At 41.4% G+C, this 18508-nt stretch overlaps 1 protein-coding gene across 1 annotated transcript in view; it reads left to right on the top strand.

Moving 5' to 3' along the window:
- LOC126194942 (exportin-2) overlaps positions 1–18508 on the top strand; it is a 191038-nt gene that overhangs the window by 162341 nt on the left and 10189 nt on the right. Inside the window, exons 16-17 of the mRNA XM_049933328.1 lie at positions 6973–7070; positions 7147–7314. Of these exons, the coding sequence (XP_049789285.1) occupies positions 6973–7070; positions 7147–7314 (266 nt within the window). The remainder of the gene's footprint in view (positions 1–6972; positions 7071–7146; positions 7315–18508) is intronic.

The raw sequence follows: 18508 nt of genomic DNA, 5'->3' as shown, positions 1-18508 counted from the left end.
TAACATATTAGTGAGTTTTGATGTTGTCTCTGTTTTCATTTGATTGTCTTTATTGTGTTATTAAGGCTACAGCAGCCATCAAGAGAGAAATTCCATGTGAACATACTAATGGGCTGCGGAATTCAGAACGACAAGGCTGTACACTAAGTTGGAAGTTCATACTTACAGGGGCCTGAAAATTTAGGGCAGTCTTTTCAAGTTGTCCAGTGCAGTATCAATTGTTTGGTCTCCAACAGAGGTGTCTGGGTGGCAACATCCTCTATAGTGAATTTACTGCCTCTCCCCTTTTCTGTCCACCCACACTTCTCACGTGACCTGCCATACAAAATTTTCTGCCACAGCAGCTGACTATCATCAAATAGACATCTGAAGATCACGAGCATCTGCCTTGTAGAAATAGTGAGGAATTTATGTAACAGTAGCTGATGTTGCACATGAGACCCTTATAGACTGCTGTTATATTGGAGAGCCTCAAACAACATACAGTTTTAGTCAGTCTTTTTTCAGAAAGATAATGATATGTTTTTATATTTTGATTCCTACTAAATAAATTGTGTAAAGTCACCCCAAAATTTTATTTAGCAATATGCTGATTGGCAGTGTTTGTTGAATGTGACTGCTGTGGCTGTGTTGAATCAATTAAATGCTGATTTATTGTGCTAAAACTAAAAACGGTAAGACTGGCGTATGATAATATTAAGCAGTAACACATTTGAGGTGAGCCTGTCAACATCAGACTGTTTGAGAAGAAAACATGTTTGTGACCAACAAAAATGCACTGTAGTTAGTTACATGAACCTAGTCATTATCAGACATTTGTTAGAACTGTAGTGATAGAAGACTGACATCTGGCACCTATGTGTTGGGTGGTTTAGAAACTAATGTTGTGTCAAAAACTGACAAACTCGGTGAACAAGAAAGTAATGTTTCACTATGGAAACATAATAGAATACCTGGTACCAGTCTCTGATTTTCAGTGGAATTTTGAACACGACCATTCTCCACAGCCATCAAATTGCTATCTAGACCCATGTATACACTGAACTTAGGTACAAACTGTTATAGTTCTGTGCATCATGTGATAGCTGATGATGGGTGAACTGAAGTAGTTGTCTCATACAGTAGTAACATAGCATAACGTTGTTGTTGTGATTTGTACCATAGTAAGTAACTATTTAATTAATTTAGCAACTTTCAGTAATTATGCAGAATGATTTGATTGTGTTTTAAAGCACACATAATAACCTTTTTTATGTTTATTTCAAGAACATATGAGGTTAATTGTGTCTTAAAGAAACTCTAAGTGAAATTTAGTGCGAAACATGGAATCAAGTAAATAAATGTGTACTTCAGAGGCATTAAATGTCTCAGCGCTATTGCAGAGTGTGGAATTAAGTTACAAATTTCGATTTGTTTGATTCCATTTCTGATGTTCATTTCTGCCAAGTAAAGTATGCATTTTGAAACAAACGTAAGCTACATGTATTGCAAAAGGTGACCTGGAAACTGCAGTTCATTGGTGGTGAAATGGAACATTTATTTTATGCTTGGGCTTTAACACAAACCCCTCAGAACACTTGGCCAGCCCATTTTTAAAACTATCAAGAGTATATAGGAGTCATATTAGGTGTAGTAATATGCATCCATAACCATGTTGCACCATGCTCTTCCAGCTTAGGTGCCCAAGTATGGGCAGCTGGGTGCCTGTGGGCAGAAGTAGGCAATCTTCTACATCTGTAAGGCTACTCTTCAGATCACACTTAAGTGCCTGGCAGAGGCTTACACTGGGCAGTCGGTCAGTCAGGTTATAGCTTGCTTGGTCATAGGCCTTGGCCAGGTGCCTGGTGACAGAGGTAGGCAGTGGCTTGCATGCTTGATGGAACAAAGTGTGTGTGTGTGTGTGTGTGTGTGTGTGTGTGTGTGTGGAGTAGGGCCACCTGGCGGTGACCCACGGGTAAGATGGTAGGTGTTCGTGGTCACCAATGCAGGGGGTAACGTTGGAACAGCCTGTGGTACAAATTGTAAATGACAGTACCTACCTTTAGAGGGCGGGAAATTCTAAATACCCAGCTGGTGAATCTCACTCAACCTAAGGGCCGAATGACCTGCCCATCCTTTCTCTCCTTCCCCAACCTGTTTCAGTTTCATAACTGATGAAGAGGCCATTCATTTTGCCTTCATGAATTTATGGTTTTCTTAAGCGATTTTTCTTTTTTGTATAGTATTAAATTGGTTTCTTTAGTCAATATGAGAAAAAACATCTCAGTGGTTTAAAATTATGTGCAGATCCACGTATCTTACCTGGACTTCTGCTTTCATGATCAAGGCTCTTATTATTTCATCTGTTTAGGTGTGACACATTACAGCATCAATCTTCCAGTTCTCCTCTCCTACCTTTGAAAGTGGTCAAAGGCTATTGCGCAAACTTTCCTGGACGTGCACACTTAGAAAAAAAAGTTATCACATAGAAACATTTAACCACAGCCTAGGGTCTGTTCCCAGAATTTATCCTCCACTGTGCTGAGAATTAAACATGCTGGCACGTAAGTCTAATATGTTGGGCAGTTTCACATCACCCACACTCATCTGATGAGTGAAAGATTAAATCTAATAAGTGGTAGTTGTGAGGCACTGCTGCTCTAAGTGATCAGTAAAGATATGTGGAGAAAATCTGTGAGGCACATATTCATTAGTTATTTCTTCTTTTAATGTGTGTTCTAAACAGGCCTTCTCTCTCTCTCTCTCTCTCTCTCTCTCTCTCTCTCTCTCTCTCTGCCTGTGTGTAAGTAATGTTATTTGACGAAGTGTTCCTGTTGTGGATCAACTGGAATGACCTCTCTTTTCGTTACATTGTGCTATCACAGTAATGCGGCAAGCAACCTCACTTCTAACTCTCCATAAACTATTTTTACTTGCAATGGCAATAACTACTCGTGACTATCCAGGTAGTTAGTATTGTGCATTTGATTCACTTAATTACTTGCAGTAATTTAGATAAAGGATTGCCTTATAAAATTTGTTTTAATCACACCATTTTACTCAAGAAAGGAAATGCAGTTAATCAGTTCAGATTACAGAGAGAAATAATAATGAAGATGTGTATCTTTTGCGCAATACTTAACCTGCTACTCTCTGAAAAAATAAGTGTTTCTGAAGACATAATGGCACACTGAACCATGGCCATTAAAAAAAAGTCACTTCCTTCCTGTTCATTTTTCTTCTACTTCAGCAAAGTTTGTGGCAGTACCAGGCCAAGACAGAAGGAGTACTGACCATTATTCAACCTTTCTGAATGTTCTGTTGAACTAAAATGATATAAAAGCTTATTATTGAAATATGGTGATCCAGACTGTTTGTTAGTAGTAGTGCATGTATGTCTCTAAGGTTAAAGTAGCAGAGCTAATCCATTCTCCAAATCTCAGTTAACTCAGTTATGTGTACTAAATTATTTCTTGTGCTTTAACTTGGTGATAGTGGTTACTGTATATTTATTTTACCAATTATTCAAAAAATGTAACCATCTCAAAACTTACATTAACTTTTTCCTCACCTTCACTGTAAGCATAAAAATTTGCACAATTGAAAATACTATCTGAGTAGCTTTGCGTGGACTTCACTTAAGTGCACTGGCTCTCTGAATATAATGCAAATGTATTGAAACAGATAATTCCTATGTCCGTTGTTTCTAACTAAAATATTGTCACATTGTAATTACACCAGTCTAACCAGAGCATTTGAAACTAATCTCAAACTCGCTAACACAAATACTGTAGGCAGTACTGGGGTTAACAGTATAGTTTGTAATTGATGAGGCATATTTCATCAAATTAATGAAAGTTGAATTGTAACCATGTTTCATGAACAATCAAAACAATACATGCTTGAAAATATAATATAGTGTGTATAGATAAAAAAATCTCATCACCAAGCAGTGGCAGGATAAAACACAAATGAAAGATATGGAAATGTGCAAACCTTTGGAGTCAGTGGCTTCTTCTTCTGGCGGAAGGGTTGAAGGGAAGGGAAGAGGGATGAATGAAATGGGGAGAGTTATGGAAAAGTCGCCCAGAATCTGAGTCAGGTTAAACTTTCTAGGGGGTATGAAATGGGAAGACTGACTGTTGGTGCCTGCCTGCACTGGATAAGATCTGAAAACCTGAGATCTTAATGGTGGAAGATAGGATGGTAAGCAAGACAGAGAGTATTGAATAAAGACCATGCAAGAGTCAATAAGAGTGGAAAGATAAGTGTATTATACCAGATAGACAGGTAAGAGAGATGGGCAAAAAATAGACAGATAGTACAGAAACTAATGTAAATGTAGGCCAGGTGGGTGTCGAGAACTAAGCACATGTTGTAATGCCAGTTGTTACCTACAAAGTTCTGAGAAACTGATGTGAGGAGGTAGAATCCAGGTGGCAAGTGTAGTGAAACAGGAACCAGAGTCACAACTGTCGCATTATAAAGTGTGCTCTGCAACAGGATATTGTGTGTTACCAGTATACACACTCTGCCTATGCCCATTCACCCTGATAGTTCAGTGGTAATCATTCCAGTGTTAAAGGCCAAACAATGTTTACATGACAACAAACAAGTGCCTTTTTACAAGTGGCTCTCCCTTTGATAGTACATGTTTTACCAGTTACAGAGTGGGTGTTGGTGGTGGTAGGACGGTGCATAGGTCAAGTGAGGACAGTCACGTAGATAGTAGCCATAGAGTAGGAAAATGGCTGCAGAAAGAGGATAAGGTCTGACAATATATTGAAGATGCTGGGTGGGTGGGATAATTGACTAAAAGCTATTTCAGATGTGGTGGGCAAAATGTCATATAGAATGCACTGCATTTCAGGACATGATTTTGGGAAGTCATAGCATTCCAGAATGAAATTTTCACACTGCAGTAGAGTGTGCGTTGATTTGAAACCTCCTGGCAGATTAAAATTGTGTGCTAGACCGAGTCTTGACTAGGGACATTTGCATTTTGTGGGCAAGTTTGGAAGGTAGGAGATAAGGTACTGGCAAAAGTAAAGCTATGAGGATGACTCATTAGTTGTGATTGGGTAGCTCAGTCAGTAGAGCACTTGCTGCGAAAGGCAATCCATACTGAGTTTGAGTCTTTGGTCTCTCACACAATTTTAATCTGCCAGGAAATTTAATATCTGTGAATGCTCCACTGCAGAGTGAAAATTTAATTCTGGAGACATTCCACAGGCTGTGGCTAAGCCATTTCTCTGCAACACCCTTTCTTCCTGGAGTGGTAGTCTTGTAAGTTTTGTAGGAGAGCATCTGTGAAATTTGGAAGATAGGAGATGAGGTACTGGAAGAAGTAAAGCCGTGAGGACAGATCATGAGTTGTGCTTGGGTAGCTCAGTGGCTGGGCACTTGACCATGAAAGGCAAAAGTCCCAAGTTCAAGTCTCGATTTAGCAAACAGTTTTAATCTGCCAGGACGTTTCGGTCATAACCTTGTCGAAGTAACTGATTAAAACATTCAAGACCAGGATAGTGCTGAGTAACAAAGGTGCACTCCTAAACTCCTAAGTAGTTTTTTTGGAGTGATCAGCAGTACCACGATTGAATATGATTACCCAGGAAATCTCCAAAATTCTATAGCTCTTTATTCTTCTCACCTTACATCACAAATCATGCACACCATTCACACTACTGTCCATTCGATCACTGTACTCATACAAAACCTATACAGATGGATTTTATATCTGAAATTATTATCACAGAGCACTGGCTCAGTCATCCACAATAAGTGTATGACTCACTCCATACAAAGTCCACAACAGACTTTGGAGACTAAATGTTCTGGCTCCATAGACCAACTACGACTGCTCCAACTTGAACATGCTGGTGCACAAGCTAATTTGCTGCACCCTCTGCATCATCAGTGCTTCCCGTTTCACAGTTAATTCAAAATTGATCTTAAGAAGGGTGCAATTCTACATAATGTTTTACAGTAGTAATTTCTTTGGGGTATCCATATATTTCTGTTATTGCAAATTTAAGTTGAAAAAGAAACAGAATGAAAATTCAACTTCACAATTACTAGTTAACTTGAAAATTACATTAAACAATGTGTGTAAAAATTTTATATAAGTACATAGGAAAACATAAGAACAATTAGTTATTTATGTGTATGTAGGGGAAATGTGTTACAGTGTGTTATGTAACCAAGTGCAAATATTTCTCAGTATTCTTTGAGTCAAACATTCCATGGCATATTGTCAAAGAGAACTGTACTTAAATCAGCACACAAATGATGCAGAAAATCTTGTGTCCTGAAACAAAATGACTGTAATGTATAACAAGGAAAATAAAATACTTAAATTTTAAGTTGATAGCCAGTATTAATATCAAGGAGGTGGAGGTCCCATTTGTCAACTGTTAGATGTACAATAAATGATATAGCAGGCAGTCCTAGGTTGTGATGCCACAGCTTTCTTTTTCTTGATATGTCTGGCTGGCAGGCAGGTTTGTTGGCCGGCCTAACTTACTGAACCACATGTTTCTTCTTGTGATTGAGAAGGAAAGTGTGGCTGAAGAGAATGTCTTTTACTTCCTTTTATCTAGCATTACTGTTCTTAGGCAACATTATTTTGTGTTATATATTCTTTTTCCCTTCTGTTCCCACAATGAGAATTTTGAATATGCTACATTTGTTCAGTTAACTTAAGTTTCACTTTTGATGCATATGGACTTATGTCCTACTATTGCCACCTGTTGTGGCTGAGCGGTTCTAGGCGCTACAGTCTGGAACCGTGCGACCGCTACGGTCGCAGGTTCGAATCCTGCCTTGGGCATGGATGTGTGTGCTGTCCTTAGGTTAGTTAGGTTTAATTAGTTCTAAGTACTAGGGGACTGATAACCTCAGAAGTTACGTCCCATAGTGCTCAGAGCCATTTGAACCATTTTTGTCCTACTATTGGCTTCATAAAACTGTGATGATAACATTTTCATTTTTCAGAGTGGTCTATTGGGTGTGTTTCAAAAATTAATAGCATCTAAAGCAAATGATCATGAGGGCTTTTTCTTGATGCAATCTTTAATTGAGCACCTGCCCACGTGAGTAAATTAGTTATATAAATAGCTCTTTTGTATGTTGTGATTTTGTGGATGCTAATAGGTTTTCTCTTTACAGTGACGCATTGTCACCCTACATGAAACAGGTATTCGTCCTTTTGTTTCAAAGATTGTCGTCATCAAAAACCACCAAATTCATTAAGGGACTTCTTGTATTTTTCTGCCTGTACTGTTTGCAGTATGGACCTGCAAGCCTTATAGGCATGATAGATGGCATACAACAGCAGTAAGTATTGTATGATCTGAAAATGCTTACAATTCTACTTTTTTGTGGCTCTAAACTACTAAGTGAGCTTTTGTGTATAGATGAGTTCTTTATGTACTTTTGAAATTTTAATGTGTAAAATAGACTGATAGGTATGGATCATGAGAAGTTGTGAGCTTTTGGATGTAATTTAATTACATGATGTGAAACATTAATAGTCACTACATCCAGATGAATGATCTTGAACAAATTGTCAAGACTGCTCAAATGTTAGTGCACATTCTATGGGTTGCAATAATGAGATCATTGATTGTTATTCTTCCTTTCAGCTTATATACTATTATTTTCATGACACAAGTGATTTTGAACTCAAGATCATCATGTTCTTTCCATCTTATTGTATTCTATTTGCTGCTCCCTAACTTTTTCTCAGCACACTTCCATAGCTTTATCTGAGTCCTTTCAGGATTGTTATTATTCTCATCTACAAGATAAACAGCTTAGTTCTAAAAAAAAGTTCTGGGTCTTGTCCCAGAAAATTTCTAAGGTAATTTCTTTGCGCATCAAACCATTTCTTTGCTGCATCAAACCAGTCTCAGGACTGAAGACCACAACAACAACAACAACAACAACAACAACTTCTCCCCTCCCTCCAACCCACCCTACCTACCCCCTTCACACACACACACACACACACACACACACACACACACACAGAGAGAGAGAGAGAGAGAGAGAGAGAGAGAGAGAGAGAACCAGGCCAGTTAACAAACTGTGTAGGCTTTTTGGAACACTTGTGCATCATATCCACGCTAATATTATATTAGAAAAAGGATGGATTATTATTCATCAAAGAAAATACACACAAGCAAGCAAACCTCATGCACACATGACTGCCACTACCAGGAACTCCGACCGGAATGTGACTGTCACATGAATAGCAATCTGGACTTAGGGGGAGGGATAAAAGGGTACAGGTGGGGGGGGGGGAGAGAAGAGCACTGTCTGGCAGGGATGCAGGCACTAGAGACTGCCAGGCACATCATTGGGAGGTAGGGTGTTGGGGGAAAACCAGGAAGTGAAAAAGGAGAGGAATGGGGAAGGGGAAAGGACATGTGAGTACATTGGCAGAGGTGGCACACAAGGAGGATGAGGCAGTGTGAAAAGGGAGGAGGTGGTAGGACAACAGGGTGAAAACTGTTGAGTGGAAAGTGTGTGGACAGTAGATTGCCATAGGTTGTGGCTGGGATAATTTTGGATGTGGTGAGTGTGTTGTAAGGACAACTCCCATCTGCACAGTTCAGAAAAGCTTATGGTGAAGGGGAGGCTCCAGATGGCCCAGGTTGCGAAGCAGCCATTGAATCAAGCATGTACGTTGGAACACAAGGTGGGCTAGTGGTCTGCTTTGATCTTTGCCACCGTTTGGTGATGGCCATTCATACTGGTGGACAGACGGTTGGTAGTCGTACCAGTATAAGAAGCTGTACAATGGTTGCAGCAGAGTTAGTGTACAACATGGCTGCTTTCACAAGTGGCCCAAGCTTTGATGGTGTAAGACAAGCCTGTGAAAGGACTAGAATACGAAGTGCTGGGTGGGTGCATTGTGCAGGCCTTGATCCCTGTGGCAAGGGGTTGGGATTGGGAGTGACATAGGTAGGAAGTCCCTCATTTCAAAGCATGGTCATAGATAATCAAAGCCCTGATGATGAAGGATGTGGTTCAGTTGTGAAATGGCATGGGAAATCTGTGAACTAGATCCAGGGGATAGTGCCTGCCTGTGACGGCCTCAATGAGACCTTCAGAACAATGGTAAAGTGAGTTGTCATCACAACAGGTACACCGTCTGTGGGTGGAGGGGCTGTATGGGAGGTATTTTTTGGTGTGGAAGGAATGGCAGCTATCAAAATGGAGGTACTGTTGCTGATTGGTGTGTTTATGTGGACAGGGGTGCAACTAGAGCCAGCAGGAGAGAGGAGTTGGTCAATGTCTAGGAAGGTTGAATTCTTGGTTGAGGAGGATCAGGTGAAGCGGATGGGAGAGAAGGTGTTGAGTTTGTGAAGGAGTGAGGGTAGGCTGTCTCGGTCCTGAGTGCAGATCATGAAAATATCGTCAATTAACCTGAACCAGACCAAGGGTTTGGGGTTTTGGGAACCTAGGAAGGTTTCCTCTAGATGGCCCATAAATAGGTTGGCATAGAAGAGTGCCATGCAGGTGCCCATGGCTGTGCTGCAGATTTGTTTGTATACTTTTCCAGCAAAGGAGAATTTAGTAATGTGTTAGGAAAAAGTTAATTAGCTGAATGAGGTAGTGGGTTTGGTGTCTGAAGGATGTAGGGAATGATAGTGTTCAGTTGCGGCCAGATCATTGGCATGAGGGATGTTGGTGTACAGGAAAGTGACATTAATAGTGATCAGTACCAGTAAAAGGGTGGGGATGGTGAAGAGTCAATGAAGGAAGTGGTTGGTGTCTTTGATGTGGGAGGCTAGATTACAGGCAATTAGTTGAAGATATTTGTCAATGAGAGCCAAAATCCTTTCGGTGGAAGCACAATAACCAGCTGCAATGGGGTGTCCAGAATTGTAGGGTTTGTGAATTTTTGAGAACATGTAGAAGGTGAGTGTGTGGGATGTTGTAGGAGCAAAAAGGGAAATGGATTCAAAGGGGTGGCACTGGGAAGGTCCTAAGGCTTTACACAGAGATTGGAGATTGTGTTGGATTGCTGGGACGAGATCACTCTGGCAGAATTTATTAATGGACGAGTCAGGTAGTTGTCAGGGACCCTTCTGCAACTCATCAGGACAGTAGTGGAGCCTTTGACTGCTGCAGGGGGAATGATTAAATCAGGATCTGTTTTGAGACTGTATATGGCTGTGCTTTCCTGTGCGGAAAGGTTGGTGTCCTTAGGAAGGGACGTGGGAAGGAGGGCGAGCCCAGGTTGGAGGTAAAGAAGGTTAGCAGGGTGGTTAAATGGAAGGGGGAAGGATCATGACTGGATGGTGGTATGAATTTGGAGAGGTAGGGGTTCAGTGTTGGAATTAGATTGGCTTTGGTTGGAGGGGTTGTGGTGGTAAAGGAGTGTTTCCATTGCAGGGATTTGGAGAAGAGAGTAGGTCGTTGACAGTTACAACATGGTTAAATTTGGGTGGAAGGCTCAAGATGAGGCCTTTGGATAGAGTTGAAACTTCAGCCTAGTGTGCCACCTTCGTAGACATTGACGTCTTCCTGTCTTATGGCTACATCCACACCTTTGTCCACAATTCCACCAACCACTAACAGTACCACCAGTTTGACAGCTACCATCCCTGTCACACCAGAAAGTCCCTCCTGCACAGCCCTGGCACCCAGGGATGGTGTATATGCAGTGACAAGAACTACCTTTCCCAGTATTCTGTAGGTCTTACCAAGGCTCTCACAGACAGGCACTACCCCCTCTCCTAGCCACAAACAGATTTCCCATGCCATTTCCCCCACACACCCACAATCTTCTCACCACCTGCAAGAGCTAGCTACAAAAGAGTGCCCCTTTAATTATCCAATACCGCCCCAGACTAGAATAACTGAACAACGTCCTTCAATCAGGCCTTTGATTATCTATCATTATGTCCTGAAATGAGGGACATCCTACCAACATCCTTTTCTCTCCTCCTAAAGTGGTATTCTATTGTCCACCCAACCTACACAACATCCTGGTCCATCCCTGTGCCGCTCCCATTCCTAACCCCTTGCCACAGGGATCATATCCCCGTGGAAGACACAGGTGCAAGACTTGCACAATGTGCCCACCCACCACTTCCTATTCCAATCCTATTACAGTATTATCCTACCCCATCAAAGGCTGGGCCACCTGTGAGACCACTTGTGTTGTATCCCAGCTCTCCTGCAACTATCGCACAGCATTATATATTGGTATGACTACCAACCAGCTATCCACCAGGATGAATAGTCATCTCCCAACTGTGGCCAAGATCAAACTGGACGATCCTGTTGCGCAAGACACTGCTGAACATTACGTGCTTGATTTCAATAACTGCTTCACAACCACAACCATCTGTATTCTCCCCTCCACCTCCAGCTTTATTGAATTGCACAGATGAGAGTTATCCTTACAACACATTCTCTGCTCCCGAAGTTATCCAGGCCTCAACCTACAGTACAGTAACCCACTGTCCCCACACCCTTCAATTTCCACCTCCTCGTCCTGTCACCTTTTCCCCTTTCATATTCCCTCGATCTCTTTGTGTACCACCCTCTGCCATTCTAGTTGGAGCTGCTGGGGTAGTGGTCATATATGTGTGAGGTGTGCTTACTTGTGTGAATGTGTTGTAATAAAGTCCAGTGAAGCAGAGGTGAGAATGGTGGTTAGTGCTGCAAAGAGTCTTCACCTGAACAAATAAATTTGCCTCAAATGCCCAGGCTGTATAGGAGAGAACGTTTGACATGGAAAGGTTGACAACTGTCAAAATTAAGTACTGTTGTTCATTAGTAGGTTTAATGTAAACAGAAGTAGATAGCTGGACCCTGAACCTTGAACCTTGATGAGCATGAGATAAACAGCAAGAAAAGTGGCATGGAATTTAGAATAGGACCACGTGAGATAAATTTAGTGATTCGAAAACTTCAGAGGGGCTTTCCTGGGATCCATAAACCTTCAGCTCCTGGTTTGGTTTATATTCATCAATGACATCTTTGCTATATGGAACCATAGTGAGGCTGAACTGTTAAAATTTTATGAATTCTCCCAATTAAATTTCAGTTGGCCCTTTTCCAAATCTCGTGTCACGTTCCTTGATGTTGAACTCACCTCACCAAAGGTCAGCTACACACTTCTGTTGCTATTAAAACTACTAACAAACAACAGTACTTACATTTTGACTGTAGTTGTCCTTTCCATGTCAAATGTTCCCTCCTATACAGCATAGGCATTCAAGGCAAACACATTTGTTCAGATGTAGACACTTCACAGCAGTACACCACCTTTCTCACCACAGTCTTCGCCAGATGTAATTACCCAGCTAGCCTAGTTTAAAAACAGTCTTCCCAGGCTGTCACATCAAATCCTGGTACTGGTGGCCACTCCAAAAAACAGCTTAGGAGTACACCTTTGTCACTCAGTACTGTCCTGATATTGAATGTGCTAGTCAGCTACTTTGATGAGGCTGTGACTTCCTAAAATCATGCCTGAAATTTGGTCTATTCTGTATGACATTTTGTCCACTACACCTATTGCAGCATTTCGTCATCATCCCCTTGCCTCCCCCAAATCTCCACAATATCCTCATCAGACCCTGTGCTTCGTCTGCACCCAAATTTTACCCTATGGCTCGCACTCTTGTGACTGTCCCCACTGTAAACTTAGCCTCTGCATCCTGCTACCACCATGTGTACCATTCATTTAATTGGTGAAATGTACTCCATCAAAGGGAGAGCCAACTGTGGAACAACACATGTGGTGTACCAGCATGTTATTTAAACATGGTCCTGCATTCTACATTGGTATGCTTACCACCAAGTTACCAGTTGGTATGAATGGACCTTGCCGTTGGTGGGGAGGCTTGCGTACCTCAGCGATACAGATGGCCGTACCGTAGGTGCAACCACAACGGAGGGGTATCTGTTGAGAGGCCAGACAAACATGTGGTTCCTGAAGAGGGGCAGCAGCCTTTTCAGTAGTTGCAGGGGCAACAGTCTGGATGATTGACTGATATGGCCTTGTAACATTAACGAAAACGGCCTTGCTGTGCTGATACTGCGAACGGCTGAAAGCAAGGGGAAACTACAGCCGTAATTTTTCCCGAGGACATGCAGCTTTACTGTATGATTAAATGATGATGGCGTCCTCTTGGGTAAAATATTCCGGAGGTAAAATAGTCCCCCATTCGGATCTCCGGGTGGGGACTACTCAAGAGGATGTCGTTATCAGGAGAAAGAAAACTGGCATTCTACGGATAGGAGCGTGGAATGTCAGATCCCTTAATCGGGCAGGTTGTTGTTGTTGTTGTGGTCTTCAGTCCTGAGACTGGTTTGATGCAGCTCTCCATGCTACTCTATCCTGTGCAAGCTTCTTCATCTCCCAGTACCTACTGCAACCTACATCCTTCTGAATCTGCTTAGTGTATTGATCTCTTGGTCTCCCTCTACGATTTTTACCCTCCACGCTGCCCTCCAATGCTAAATTTGTGATCCCTTGATGCCTCAAAACATGTCCTACCAACCGATCCCTTCTTTTAGTCAAGTTGTGCCACAAACTTCTCTTCTCCCCAATCCTATTCAATACCTCCTCATTAGTTACGTGATCTACCCACCTTATCTTCAGCATTCTTCTGTAGCACCACATTTCGAAAGCTTCTATTCTCTTCTTGTCCAAACTAGTTATCGTCCATGTCTCACTTCCATACATGGCTACACTCCATACAAATACTTTCAGAAACGACTTCCTGACACCTAAATCTATACTCGATGTTAACAAATTTCTCTTCTTGAGAAACGCTTTCCTTGCCATTGCCAGTCTACATTTTATATCCTCTCTACTTCGACCATCATCGGTTATTTTACTCCCTAGATAGCAAAACTCCTTTACTACTTTAAGTGTCTCATTTCCTAATCTAATTCCCTCAGCATCACCCGATTTAATTTGACTACATTCCATTATCCTTGTTTTGCTTTTGTTGATGTTCATCTTATATCCTCCTTTCAAGACATTGTCCATTCCGTTCAACTGCTCTTCCAAGTCCTTTGCTGTCTCTGACAGAATTGCAATGTCATCGGCGAACCTCAAAGTTTTTACTTCTTCTCCATGAATTTTAATACCTACTCCGAACTTTTCTTTTGTTTCCTTTACTGCTTGCTCAATATACAGATTGAATAACATCGGGGAGAGGCTACAACCCTGTCTCACTCCTTTCCCAACCACTGCTTCCCTTTCATGCCCCTCGACTCTTATAACTGCCATCTGGTTTCTGTACAAATTGTAAATAGCCTTTCGCTCCCTGTATTTTACCCCTGCCACCTTCAGAATTTGAAAGAGAGTATTCCAGTCAACATTGTCAAAAGCTTTCTCTAAGTCTACAAATGCTAGAAACGTAGGTTTGCCTTTTCTTAATCTTTCTTCTAAGATAAGTCGTAAGGTTAGTATTGCCTCACGTGTTCCAACATTTCTACGGAATCCAAACTGATCTTCCCCGAGGTCGGCTTCTACCAGTTTTTCCATTCGTCTGTAAAGAATTCGCGTAAGTATTTTGCAGCTGTGACTTATTAAACTGATAGTTCGGTAATTTTCACATCTGTCAACACCTGCTTTCTTTGGGATTGGAATTATTATATTCTTCTTGAAGTCTGAGGGTATTTCACCTGTCTCATACATCGTGCTCACTAGATGGTAGAGTTTTGTCATGACTGGCTCTCCCGAGGCCATCAGTAGTTCTAGTGGAATGTTGTCTACTCCCGGGGCCTTGTTTCGACTCAGGTCTTTCAGTGCTCTGTCAAACTCTTCACGCAGTATCTTATCTCCCATTTCGTCTTCATCTACATCCTCTTCCATTTCCATAATATTGTCCTCGAGTACATCTCCCTTGTATAAACCCTCTATATACTCCTTCCACCTTTCTGCCTTCCCTTCTTTGCTTAGAACTGGGTTTCCATCTGAGCTCTTGATGTAAAATATTCCGGAGGTAAAATAGTCCCCCATTCGGATCTCCGGGCGGGGACTACTCAAGAGGACGTCGTTATCAGGAGAAAGAAAACTGGCATTCTACGGATAGGAGCGTGGAATGTCAGATCCCTTAATCGGGCAGGTAGGTTAGAAAATTTAAAAAGGGAAATGGATAGGTTAAAGTTAGATATAGTGGGAATTAGTGAAGTTCGGTGGCAGGAGAAACAAGACTTTTGGTCAGGTGATTACAGGGCTATAAATACAAAATCAAATAGGGGTAATGCAGGAGTAGGTTTAATAATGAATAAAAAATTAGGAGTGCGGGTTAGCCACTACAAACAGCATAGTGAACGCATTATTGTGGCCAAGATAGACACAAAGCCCATGCCTACTACAGTAGTACAAGTTTATATCCCAACTAGCACTGCAGATGATGAAGAAATTGATGAAATGTATGATGAGATAAAAGAAATTATTCAAGTAGTGAAGGGTGATGAAAATTTAATAGTCATGGGTGACTGGAATTCGTCAGTAGGAAAAGGGAGAGAAGGAAACATAGTAGGTGAATATGGATTGGGGGGGAAGAAATGAAAGAGGAAGCCGCCTTGTAGAATTTTGCACAGAGCATAACTTAATCATAGCTAACACTTGGTTCAAGAATCATAAAAGAAGGTTGTATACCTGGAAGAATCCTGGAGATACTAAAAGGTATCAGATAGATTATATAATGGTAAGACAGAGATTTAGGAACCAGGTTTTAAATTGTAAGACATTTCCAGGGGCAGATGTGGATTCTGACCACAATCTATTGGTTATGAACTGCAGAATGAAACTGAAGAAACTGCAAAAAGGTGGGAGTTTAAGGAGATGGGACCTGGATAAACTGAAAGAACCAGAGGCTGTAGAGTGTTTCAGGGAGAGCATAAGGGAACAATTGACAGGAATGGGGGAAAGAAATACAGTAGAAGAAGAATGGGTAGCTCTGAGGGATGAAGTAGTGAAGGCAGCAGATGGTCAAGTAGGTAAAAAGACGAGGGCTAATAGAAATCCTTTGGTAACAGAAGAAATATTGAATTTAATTGATGAAAGGAGAAAATATAAAAATGCAGTAAATGAAGCAGGCAAAAAGGAATACAAACGTCTCAAAAATGAGATCGACAGGAAGTGCAAAATGGCTAAGCAGGGATGGCTAGAGGACAAATGTAAGGATGTAGAGGCTTGTCTCACTAGGGGTAAGATAGATACTGCCTACAGGAAAATTTAACCTTTGGAGAGGAAGAGAACCACTTGTATGAATATCAAGAGCTCAGATGGCAACCCAGTTCTAAGCAAAGAAGGGAAGGCAGAAAGGTGGAAGGAGTATATAGAGGGTTTATACAAGGGCGATGTACTTGAGGACAATATTATGGAAATGGAAGAGGATGTAGATGAAGATGAAATGGGAGATAAGATACTGCGTGAAGAGTTTGACAGAGCACTGAAAGACCTGAGTCAAAACAAGGCCCCGGGAGTAGACAACATTCCATTAGAACTACTGATGGCCTTGGGAGAGCCAGTCATGACAAAACTCTACCATCTGGTGAGCAAGATGTATGAGACAGGCGAAATACCCACAGACTTCAAGAAGAATATAATAATTCCAATCCCAAAGAAAGCAGGTGTTGACAGATGTGAAAATTACCGAACTATCAGTTTAATAAGTCACAGCTGCAAAATACTAACGCGAATTCTTTACAGACGAATGGAAAAACTGGTAGAAGCGGACCTCGGGGAAGATCAGTTTGGATTCCGTAGAAATGTTGGAACACGTGAGGCAATACTAACCTTACGACTTATCTTACAAGGGAACCTCCCCATCGCACCCCCCTCAGATTTAGTTATCAGTTGGCACAGTGGATAGGCCTTGAAAAACTGAACACAGATCAACTGAGAAAACAGGAAGAAGTTGTGTGGAACTGTGAAAAAGTAAGCAAAATATACAAACTGAGTAGTTCATGGCAACATAGGCAACATTAAGGACACTGGGACCGCAGGAGCGCCGTGGTCTCGTGGTAACGTGAGCAGCTGCGGAATGAAGGGTCCTTGGTTCAAATCTTCCATCGAGTGAAAACTTTAATTTTTTATTTTCAGTTCATGTGACAAACTCTTATGTTTTCATCACTTTTTTGGGAGTGATTATCACATCCACAAGAAAACCTAAATCGGGCAAGGTAGAAGAATCTTTTTACCCATTCGCCAAGTGTACAAGTTAGGTTGGTCGACAACATATTCCTGTCATATGACGCACATGCCGTCACCAGTGTCGTATAGAATATATCAGATGTGTTTTCCTGTGGAGGAATCGGTTGACCTATGACCTCGCGATCAAATGTTTTCGGTTCCGATTGGAGAGGCACGTCCTTTCGTCTACTAATCACACGGTTTTGCGATGCGGTCGCAAAACACAGACACTAAACTTATTACAGTGAACAGAGACGTCAATGAACGAACGGACAGATAATAACTATGCAAAAATAAAGAAAGTAAAATTTTCACTCGTGGGAAGACTTGAACCCAGGACCTCTTCTTCTGCAGCTGCTCACTCTACCACGGGACCACGGCGCTCCTGAGCTCACGTTTTCCTTGATGTTGCCTATGTGGCCCATGAACTACTCAGTTTGTATATTTTCATTATTTTTTCACAGTTCCACACAACTTCTTCCTGTTTTCTCAATTGATCTGTGTTCAGTTTATCAAGGCCTATCCACTGTGCCAAGTTATAACTAAATCTGAGGGGGGTGCGATGGGGAGGTTCCCTTGTTAGAAGAAAGATTAAGAAAAGGCAAACCTACGTTTCTAGCATTTTTAGACTTAGAGAAAGCTTTTGACAATGTTAACTGGAATACTCTTTCAAATTTTGAAGGTGGCAGGGGTAAAATACAGGGAGTGAAAGGCTATTTACAATTTGTACAGAAACCAGATGGCAGTTATAAGAGTCGAGGGGCATGAAAGGGAAGCAGTGGTTGGGAAAGGAGTGAGACAGGGTTGTAGCCTCTCCCCGATGTTATTCAATCTGTATATTGAGCAAGCAGTAAAGGAAACAAAAGAAAAATTCGGAGTAGGTATTAAAATTCATGGAGAAGAAGTAAAAACTTTGAGGTTCGCCGATGACATTGTAATTCTGTCAGAGACAGCAAAGGACTTGGAAGAGCAGTTGAATGGAATGGACAGTGTCTTGAAAGGAGGATATAAGATGAACATCAACAACAGCAAAACGAGGATAATGGAATGTAGTCAAATTAAGTCGGGTGATGCTGAGGGAATTAAACTAGGAAATGAGACAATTAAAGTAGTAAAGGAGTTTTGCTATTTAGGGAGTAAAATAACTAATGATGGTCGAAGTAGAGAGGATATAAAATGTAGACTGGCAATGGCAAGGAAAGCGTTTCTCAAGAAGAGAAATTTGTTAACATCAAGTATAGATTTAAGTGTCAGGAAGTCATTTCTGAAAATATTTGTATGGAGTTTAGCCATGTATGGAAGTGAAACATGGACGATAAATAGTTTGGACAAGAAGAGAATAGAAGC

This window comes from Schistocerca nitens, chromosome 7 (genome assembly GCF_023898315.1).
Source record: "Schistocerca nitens isolate TAMUIC-IGC-003100 chromosome 7, iqSchNite1.1, whole genome shotgun sequence".
In the NCBI taxonomy this organism is placed as follows: domain Eukaryota; kingdom Metazoa; phylum Arthropoda; class Insecta; order Orthoptera; family Acrididae; genus Schistocerca; species Schistocerca nitens.
This window is presented reverse-complemented; position numbering and strand designations above follow the sequence as displayed.